Source organism: Phycodurus eques, chromosome 2 (assembly GCF_024500275.1).
Source record: "Phycodurus eques isolate BA_2022a chromosome 2, UOR_Pequ_1.1, whole genome shotgun sequence".
Taxonomy (NCBI): Eukaryota; Metazoa; Chordata; class Actinopteri; order Syngnathiformes; family Syngnathidae; genus Phycodurus; species Phycodurus eques.
Window position 1 is genome coordinate 10,596,561 of NC_084526.1, and position 9,883 is coordinate 10,606,443.

Below are 9,883 nucleotides of genomic sequence, written 5' to 3' on the forward strand. Positions count from 1 at the left end.
ACAACATCTAATAGGTAAAGATCATTTAATAAAAAAATTATTAGGCAAAATGTACAACTGCTGCAAACAGTAGACTACAGCTGAAATCTGAGATACTCAACTTAGATTTTTGTCATAAACTGGGAAAAGATACAAACACACAGGCTCACATTTGTTAAACGTCAAAGCAAAACTCATCCGGGACACTCAGCCTCTTAATGCATGAAGAGGGAGGCAAAAAACAAACTGACACTTGTTTTAAAAGTTGTACAAATTTAACTTTTAAAGGATGTTAATCAAATCTACCTGTTTTGCCAAATGTTTCCTACAGGTGAGGGGACAGTGGCTCGTCTTGACAATGCAGCACAAATGAAAACTTTTTTTGTGTGTGCAATTTGCCCCCACCGAGGATGACAAACATAAGGTTCCTATAAAATCAGACCCTACACACATCCAGCTTCTTCCTCTCGAGTCTTGCCAACAGAATAGAATAACTAAATGCACTTTACTACTGTACTTTATGCATTTTTAAATGAACGAGAAAGGTCAAAAACCAAAACAATCAATGTCAGATCAGCTTGAAGACAAAATGTTGCCCTTGAGGACCATGAGCAAGGAAACGGTTTAATAGTGTCATCAGTATACGCCTCGCAGCCCGCTGCTCCGTGAGCCTCCTCCTGAATTACCATAGTAACCACCACGACCTAAGAAATGTGGAGTAATGTGTTACTTTTTTGTCTACAAAGACAACTGAACAGAAAGGGATTTGACGGACACGTACTCGTTTCAGCTCCGCTGGAGGTCGAGTTGAGAAAGAGCTCGATGTAGCGGTGCTCTGTGGAGAAAAGGTCATTTGTAAGAAATTATAGCATTGTAAAAAGCGCATAGGACACTTGTGCAGCAATAAATCAAACCACATCAATTATTCCTCCCTACCTCTGCTTTGGGCCAATTAAACGCTCTGACATGAGTGAGAGGTATCATCACATCGCTTTTTTTTTTTTAAACAAAAGGTTAAGTTGGTCGTTCACTGACTGCAGGGGTCCACAGTTCGAATCCCTGCCCTGACTGTCCACCGTTTAAGTGTTTTTGGGCAAGACACTGACCCTTAAATTGCCTCTAGGTCAGCATTGTAAATAAGAAACTGTTCTCAATTGGCTTGCCAGGTTAAGCAAACAAAATTCGTTCATTCATCTTCCGTTCCGCTTCTCCTCACTAGGGTCGCGGGCATGCTGGAGCCTTTCCCAGCTATCTACGGGCGAGAGGCAGGGTACACCCTGAACTGGTTGCCAGCCAATCGCAGGGCACATAAACAAATCACCGATTGCACTCATATTCACACCTGCATATTTTTGGGATGTGGGAGGAAACCTGACTACCCAGAGAAACCCCACGGGGAGGACATGCAAACTCCACACAGGCGGGGCCAGGATTTGAACCCCGGTCCTCAGAACTGTGAGGCAGATGTGCTAACCAGTCGGTCATCGTGCCGCCCAAACAAAATGATTATAATTACTATTACAGAAATATTTTTTTTTTTCAAGAAGGCATTTTAAAAAAAAGTTTTTTTGTTTTGTTTTTTTCAATGAAGGTGTCCTTTTTAGAATAAAAGGCACAATATAAAGTTGCTTTTTGGAAATTTACTTATCACCGTTTTCTCTTGTTAAACTTTGAAGTTAATATAATAAAATTTTGTCTTGGGAAAAATACAATTTTATTCTCCTAAGATTCTTTTTTTTTTTTTTTACCCTGAACAATTTTTACCTTGGAACAATTTCTCCGCAGTAAACAAGTTTGACAACCCGTGCATCGAATGACTGCGAGGGCAGGGCTTACGCATGTGGTTCTTGTCTTTGGACATGGCAGCCACGGCGTCCCCGTGGGAGCGAAACTCGACGTCGGCCTCTCCTGTCAACTTGCCGTTGAGAGCGACATCGATGTGGACTCTCAGTGGGTTCAAAGGTGAGAAGAACTGAAAAGAAACCAATGATGTCACCCAGATGTCAACACAAGGCCAATGGAGCATTTGCGAACCGAGTTCTCACTTTGGCGACGTCCAGCTCGCTGGCGCGGAAAGGCAAACCCCTCATGTGGACAAAATGGCCGCCGTGGTAACTTGAGCCTCCTTCAGCCTGACGACTGTAACTGTAGCCTAGCAACAAGCACACACCTACGCTAAAACTAATATGATAACAAACTCTACACAAAATATTAATGAACAGGTTTATTATTCCAAATTTGACTGACAAAGCAAAACTTAAAAACGTTTATTATACAAGACCCAACAACACACCTAATCAATTGTTGCTTTTTCTTTTTTTTTCTCCCTTAACTGTCATCACAGTTCGTTCAGAGCCATATACTCCCATTCACTCAATCAAAAACAAATCATTTTAGCAGTGGTGGGAAGTAACAAAGTTCAAATACAATGTTCTGTACTGTAGATTTTTCAAGTATTTATACTTTGTATTTCTTTTTCTAACAACTTTCTAGTTTTTTGTCTTTTTCTTTTTTTTACTTTTACTCACCACATTTGAAAACCGATATTTGTACTCTCTTCTCCTTACTTTGCTAAAATAGGCTGCTTGCTTTTTTCAACCTCTGCGGATGACGATAAGTCACAAATAGCAAGACGTCAAGTCAATCCCGGTTTATACCTTGATTGATCGATTGAGATCTTGGTGTCTTTTAAGGCAGGAAAAGAAAACAGGGACAGCAGCAACATGGAGGAATGTGAAGCAAGACCATTTTACGACGATGGCAACAGATTCGAAAAAGCAAGATACTAATCATTCCATGGTTTTATTTAGGAATAGCTGTTTTAATGGTGGATGTGTTGTGTCTTGTGCCGGCCTAAAAACCACTGAGTGCAATTTAGACCGGCCGAAACCCGTTTCGCAAAAGAAGTCAGAAGACATTACCTCTTGCTCCTCGCTCTTCTCTTACACGCTCATCCAACATGCAGTTCCCAAAGCCGTAGGTATTTAAACCATTGTAGCTGTCAAAAGTATGTCCGTAACCTGGGGACACATGGCAAGAATCATTTGAAAAGAAGAAAATAACTTCGGATTTTGTCTCATCTACGTTAGACGAGCTTGGAGGGCAATGTCAAACAGGAGCGTCTTTATGCAACATCCTCCAACAGATGAGACGAGTGGTACGTCAGCTCCCTCTGGTGCTCATTCCACAAGTACAGTTCAGTTGTATTTAACTTTTGTTAATTACATTTTTGAATGTTTGTTCCTAAACATATATTTAGTTATTTTCTTTTTTTATTTTAACTTTTATATGCAATATATATATATATATATCTTTTTTTCCTATATTCCTATATTGAAGCTCGTCTTGTTTTTAACGAACACTGAGTTCGAGCCATCATTTACGAGCGACGTCTTGAGCTCAGTGAGCATCTAAAAAGTCACTTACCTCCCCCGTAGCCCCCTCCGCCCCTCATGGAGTCCATGAGAGAACCGCCACGATTGGGACCAGAGCCAAAGTAGCCTACCCTGGGGCCCTCCATCACGGGTCTGTCGTATGGCCCCGGCCTCTGGCCCCCGATGGCCCGCCGGGGTTCGTCGAGGTAAGATCGGATCTCGACGCGACTGCTCTTAAAGATCTCTATGTACCTGCAAGGAGGGAGGCCCGCCGCGGTGAGTGGTGGGGGGTGGAAATGGCTCATGTCGGCCAGCACACATACACAGAAAGATATGCACAGAAAAGACAGATATACCTAATAGCTGTCTAGCTGAGAACAGCCAGGACAAAATGTCTTTAAATGCACTTTCTCTACCTCAGACTCATCAAAGTGCCTCTAAAAAGCCCAATGCCCCCATTATACTAGGACTACATGTAGGAAATGACTGTTCTTATACAGTAATTAAAAGCTGAACACACATTACTGCTAAACATTTCATTGTATGACACCCCCAATTAAAACAGTCATTATTCTAGCAGACCCCCCCTTCCCCTTATTGGCAAATTGAATGTAACAGAACACATCCCCCAGTACAGTACAGTGCAGTGCAGTACAGTATAGACTAGATAAGAAGAAGCCCAACCCAGTCCAACCCGTCCCCTTGCCGTCCGTCCCACCTGTGCCCTATCCTTTCCTTGTGTTTCCCCCGAGCCTTTTCTGTTATCTCCTTTGAGGCAAACTGCACGAAGGCTTCCCCTGTGCTTCTCCCCTGGTAGTCCACTGGCAGAGTAATCCCATTCGGCACGATTCTCAACCCTTCAACCCAAGCACACAAATACATAAGTCGGTAGGTAGACAACACCCACTGGAGTTTTCAGCTGGAGGACATGTCATGAGGGCCACAAGCGCTCCAGTAGTACTGTATAGCTTTAACATGCCTACATTCAAACTGACTGCGCTTTAGGGAACAGGGCCAGAGGAGAGGGGAATGACACAACAACTGGCCTGGAGTCAACGAATGCCAAAAGAGAGATCAATTATCGTGTCGTGGGACTGAGTAAACTCACTGAAGCACTAAGGTCAGCTCGAATGAATGCGTTATTAGTCTTTTGAACATTATAGTACATCACTTGTGAAGGGCCGTAGAGCTGACCCCAGATCAGTGTCACGCTTCATTCCTTTCCCCTGACCCAAACAAGCTCAGCCCTTTCCATTGTTTTACCTCCGTATTATAGATCATACAAAACAACACATTCATTTGTTAACAACATAGTAATATATTATATAACAAGTCAACATACTATAAGAACAAACAGACACTGGCCCTTGTATGCAGACATGTAATCCTGGCTGTCACAAGGGTTAAAGTCGACTTGGTTATATTGATCTGAAACATTGTCTTCAATTTTGACGTAAACTACATACAGAAAAACAGAAAGAAAATAAGCACAGTCAAAAACATATTTGGTTTACAGTGGACCCCCGCTATTCGCAGGGGATAAGGACCTGGCCAGACCGTGAAGAGCGAAAATATGCGGCTAACTGATGCCCATTATAACCGCATTGAAAAAAACTTTTTTTCATTAATAAACCCCATAAAAATGGTGGTTAAGCGGGGATAACACACCAATAAGTGTTGTGGGGGTTGGTTCACCCCGAAAAGAAAAACAAATATTAATTACAAAATACTAAAACAAATATGGGAAACATTTTGAGAAACAAATTTGAAAACAATTTTACCACGAGTATACGGGGGTCCTCTGTACGACAAAACGCTGGTGTATATAACACCATTAGATGTATTGATCTGATCCATTGTTCATTTGAATGATTTTGCTTTTTAGATGGGGTGGGGGGAGAATATAAAGCAATACATAAACGTGTGTCAAGACTTGTAAGCTAGTGAGAGTGTATTACGTTGACGTACCTGAAAAGAATTGAACAATTTCCTCCTTGCTGCAGCCAAAGGGCAGGCCTCTGAGTCTCAGCATGCAGCCACTGGAGCTGTCATAGTCAGCAGGGCCACTACGCTTCAGCACCCAGTCCATCTCACTACGGTTTGACTTGAACACTGACGCACACACAAAAGACCGTTGGCGGGTCACTTGAAAGTAAAACGGTTCCTTTTTATTTGAATAAACACATCTATACATGCTTGGAAATAATTGACAAAAAAAAAAAAAAAAAAAAACAACAACAACACAGTGAAACATCTAAATTCCAAACCACCAGAAGTAACGCACAACTATTTCTTACCCTCAATGTATCGGTGTCCCATGTATTTACGATCTTTACAAAGAGCATTCTTGAAATCCTCCGAGGTTTTTACTTCAATAAATGCCTCTCCACTGGGGCGTCCTTCTTTCGAGTAGGTGAAACACACGCCGTTGACTTTGCCTACGATGTCACAGTCTGCACACAAGACATTCACTTACACTTCCTTATAAAAAGGACAGGCCCAAACATGTTCTGTGCTAAAGAAAAACACACATTTAACCATTTATAGCAATGGATCTCTACAGACTACTTCAAACAAATTTGAAAGCATCCATAACTACCCAGCTAAGTGATGTTTTAAAGCAGGAGGATAGACGATGCACTGTATTGTCTCAGAGCCCTCCACCCCAATTGCATTGCATCTCAATTACCTCACAGGATTTGGTTATTTTTTATATTCAAGGGTGCTTCATGCCTTCAGATATCTTCCATCCAATCTGCCTTTGTTCTTCTCATCTCTCTCTCTCTCACTCACATTCACATCGACGGACAATATTAAACTTTAACAAACCTAACTTGCATGCTCTTGGAATATGTGAGGAAGTCGGAGTACCCGGACATTAAAGACTCCACACAGAAAGACCCCGAGCAGAGATTCCAAACCGGGACCTCTCAACTGTGAGGCAGATGTGCTCTCATCTCTACTCCGCCTTGCTGCCCAAAAATACATTATCCAAAATATATATTTGTACAAATAATAAAGTGCCTTGATATAATTTCTGTTGTGAATCGGTGCTATATAAATACAAATTTAATTGGATTCCAATTTGATGCATTTTTATTAAGTCCCAGGTCGTGAAGCTGTATATGCTTATTCTCACCAGAGAAGAAACTGGCCACCTCCATCTGGGTGCAGGCCCAAGGAAGGCCTCTGATCTTGACCACGTAACCTTCTTCGTTGGAAGACATCCTCACTAGCCCACAAGAGTAACAAGTTACTGTAACTTAAGCCTTTTAAAAAAATATATATATCAATAACTGACACCTGTTGTGTGTAAAAAAAAAACAAAAACAAAAAAATAAAAAAATCTAATTTTGCATTTCTTTTAAATGCCATTTTCATTTTATGGGTAAATGTTTCCCTTGCGTAAACTGCCACACTTCTTATTTTAAAAAAAAAAATATATATATATATATATATATATATATATACACTTCTTGTAGAACGGTAAAGACAAACAGCTTCCTAAAAATCGTCTGAGTTGCACAATTTATGTGTTGCCCTTGAAACTCTGCAAATACACATGCATAAATTAATAATAATAAAAAAGGAACTCTGAAGCCACTAAGATGCATTTGCGTTAGTTTTCATGGGAAAGGCATACATTAAAAAACAAAAACAAAACATTTTGCATCTTCAGAAAGCATGGTCCAAAGTATCAAACTTCATTTGGGACACATAACGGTAAAGACATACGGCATTAAAAGTTTGAAAAATATTAGTTCAGAGTTTATTTCTTTTAAAGAAACAATTATTACTGTTTGAACGATATTAACTGCCAATAATTCAAATACTCGTATCAGCAAAATGAATTGATTTTCAAACGCAAATTCAGTGGGATGTCTGAATTGTTACTGACGAAATCATAAGAAAATGACTCTTATCGTTCACAGAAGTTGTCTTGAGTCAGTCACAATCAAGTTAGGTGGAAATCAATTTTGCATACACCGATATAAAATGTATGCCATTTACAATCTTCAGACTCTATTCCCAACACGATTAACATTTTAAGTTTCTGTAGACACAAACTGAAGCATATGCGAAGGACTAACTATTGGTAGTTACCGAACTTGAATAGACCTAGAATTCCTCCTCGCAACAGCGTTGTCCGTTTCCAGCAACACTTAGCAACAAGTTCCTATGGAAACCTTAACAACAACAAGAAGAAAACTGACTACATTTTACAGCACAATTATTTCTCGTAGCAGAGAAAGCCTTCCCAGTCGCCCCAAGCGAGACGTCACGTCGACAGTTGTTTGATTTTTCTTTGATATAAATACGAAGACATTCGGAGTCGGCACGCGAGGCCAGCGCTTCTCTGACGCGCAAATGTTAGCTCGATAACGTTAGCAGTTAGCTTCGGCTAACACAGCGGTCAAATGTACAACGCGAGCTAGCTCAATTTAACCCCACCAAAGCGTCGCATTTTATATCATTATGTGTCACTGAATATAAATGTACACCGAGCGCCCGCTTATAAGTCCGAAAATGGCGAAATTGTCTCACAATCACCTCTCGTGCTGCCGGTGTTTCCCTCCTCGTCGCAACAGCCTTCAGGTGACACTTCCTGTAATAGCCCTCGCGCTGTCGCGAGACTGGAACCCCCGCAGATATGACTAGATGCGCCAGCATGGCTAACAGATGTGCCTTTGTGGCGGCCATATTGGCGGGGGCAACGTTCCCATCAAAGACAATGCATGGACATTGCAAATAAGTCACAACTTGCTCATTTCTCAACCAATTTTCATGAGGTTTACTTTTTTTTTTTGTAAAATCCTGTGCTATTTACACATAACATTTGAAAAAAAAGAGCCATTTTTTTAAATGGATGACGCTTGTCTTAAGTATGTTAAAACATTCCTTGTGTGTTTTAACATAGCATTTAACATAGCATTTACATAACATTTTAACACAGATTAATTTGGGTTTTGGGTTAGGGTTAGTCACAATTGTGGTTTTCTCAAATATTGTTTCTGTCAGGAGCTGTGTGATAAATTGTATCAGAAGATAGCAGCAGAGATAAACTTATCAGAAACTGTCTTCGTCTCCACAATCAAGCCTTCTGAGGATTTCACAAAGGGTCAGATGCAAAAATGATTTGATTACACACACACACACACAAAATAAAAAATAAAACTAAATGAATGATTTTGCAGGAACAGATGAGCATATCACAAAAAAAGGAATTAAAACACAACAAATTGAATCATGACTCAAGATTTAATGAGGCTGAAACAATGTCAAGGATTTACAGTAAACATAAAATGTAGCACAAACAATCATGCAATCTGTATATTGTACTTTCCGCAGCAAATGCTAGAGGAAAAAAATGAATTACTCAGTATGTAAAAAGCAGCACTCATTGAAACACCTACTTTAAAAAAAAATAAATAAATAAATAAAATCTCATTATTCTCATTATTGTCAGTATGATTCTTTTTCTATGTTAAATGATTGATTTACTTAATTTTGGACAGGTTCGAGGTTCAGGCTCCGTTGGTTCACGCCGACCACAGAGGTCAATCTGTGTGGTCATGCTACTCTGGCCTCTGCTGCTATGCTCTTCAAACACAAGAGTAAGATACTTTTATTTATTTTTTTAAAATCCATTGTCAACTCGAGCCCAATATTCCACATCAAGCACACAACAGTGGTGAGACGCTAGAGCAGTGGGCAGCTATCCAGCACCCACATTAACAACACACATCTGAATTATTTATCAAGGGCAATGGCCTTTGGTGGTCATAAAAATCATCTAATAACACCAATATTATATTCTTTTAGAATGTATGTTTTTTTGGGGGGTGGGGTTACCTTTCAGAGAACTTGAATTCTGCTGTGGTGTTTGAGACCAGGAGTGGAGATCTGTCTGTTGTACAGCAGGGAGAAGATTTGGTGATGGATTTCCCCCTCAACACACCCACCAAGCAGGTGCAATGTTAGAAAACATGCTCAATCTCTTCTAATGGTCTAATTTGACAAAAGCAACTATAATCAAACTCCTGAGCCAAGGTTCGAGGGAAAAACCTCTTTACTGTGTGGCAGATGCGCTCACCACTGCTGTCTGAGAAGTGGACAATACTGCCATATTACTAAATCATCTGTCACTGTCATTCGATGATAAAATACAATGTAATGCAGATGAGGGATGGTGATAGTAATCCATCAATTGATAGATAAGCATTCTGTTGAAAGTTACGTAAACTATTTTTTCATAAAAACAATGAAAAGATCCAATTCTAATATAATATAAAACTTGAAAGTTTTTTTTCTGTACTTTAGACTCCAGATCATTTTAAAGACCTGATCAAGGTGAGTGAAACAAGCGCATGTTGCAGTGTTTTTTTGTTTTTTTTGAATGTGATCATGTGAAGTGTGTCCTCCAGGCCGCAGTCGGTGACCATCCAGTCCAAGATGTTTATCTTAGCTCCAACACTAAAAAACTTCTGCTCCGACTGCCTGACACACGTGACAGGTTCCAATTCACACAC

General features: G+C 40.2%; 1 protein-coding gene across 2 annotated transcripts; it reads right to left on the minus strand.

Moving 5' to 3' along the window:
- Window positions 1-8: 8 nt before the first annotated feature.
- On the minus strand, window positions 9-7,964 carry hnrnph3 (heterogeneous nuclear ribonucleoprotein H3 (2H9)). 2 transcript variants are annotated; one of them, XM_061666690.1, is made up of 11 exons: window positions 7,905-7,964; window positions 6,493-6,585; window positions 5,651-5,806; window positions 5,322-5,465; window positions 4,072-4,210; window positions 3,406-3,605; window positions 2,901-2,999; window positions 2,025-2,131; window positions 1,816-1,951; window positions 761-814; window positions 9-683 (listed from the first exon to the last, which is right to left on the minus strand). In XM_061666690.1, exons 2-11 carry the CDS (start codon window positions 6,578-6,580, stop codon window positions 616-618), a joined length of 1,191 nt encoding a protein of 396 aa, XP_061522674.1. In that variant the 5' UTR covers window positions 6,581-6,585; window positions 7,905-7,964; the 3' UTR covers window positions 9-615. The 2 variants fall into 2 exon arrangements, with proteins under 2 accessions (XP_061522674.1, XP_061522683.1); XM_061666699.1 differs by lacking the exon at window positions 6,493-6,585 and having other exon boundaries at window positions 7,905-7,948.
- Between the last annotated feature and the right edge of the window lie 1,919 nt (window positions 7,965-9,883).

What these genes read in the sequence shown, in the direction of transcription:
- hnrnph3 (XM_061666690.1), bottom strand. Translation starts at nt 6,580, where the DNA reads ATGTCTTCCAACGAAGAAGGTTACGTGGTCAAGATCAGAGGCCTTCCT. An exon ending in GGTGGCCAGTTTCTTCTCTG is followed by an intron (nt 5,807 to 6,492) that starts GTGAGAATAAGC and finishes TCTTGTGTGCAG; the next exon opens with ACTGTGACATCGTAGGCAAA. An exon ending in CTCCAGCGGAGCTGAAACGA is followed by an intron (nt 684 to 760) that starts GTACGTGTCCGT and finishes CACATTTCTTAG; the next exon opens with GTCGTGGTGGTTACTATGGT.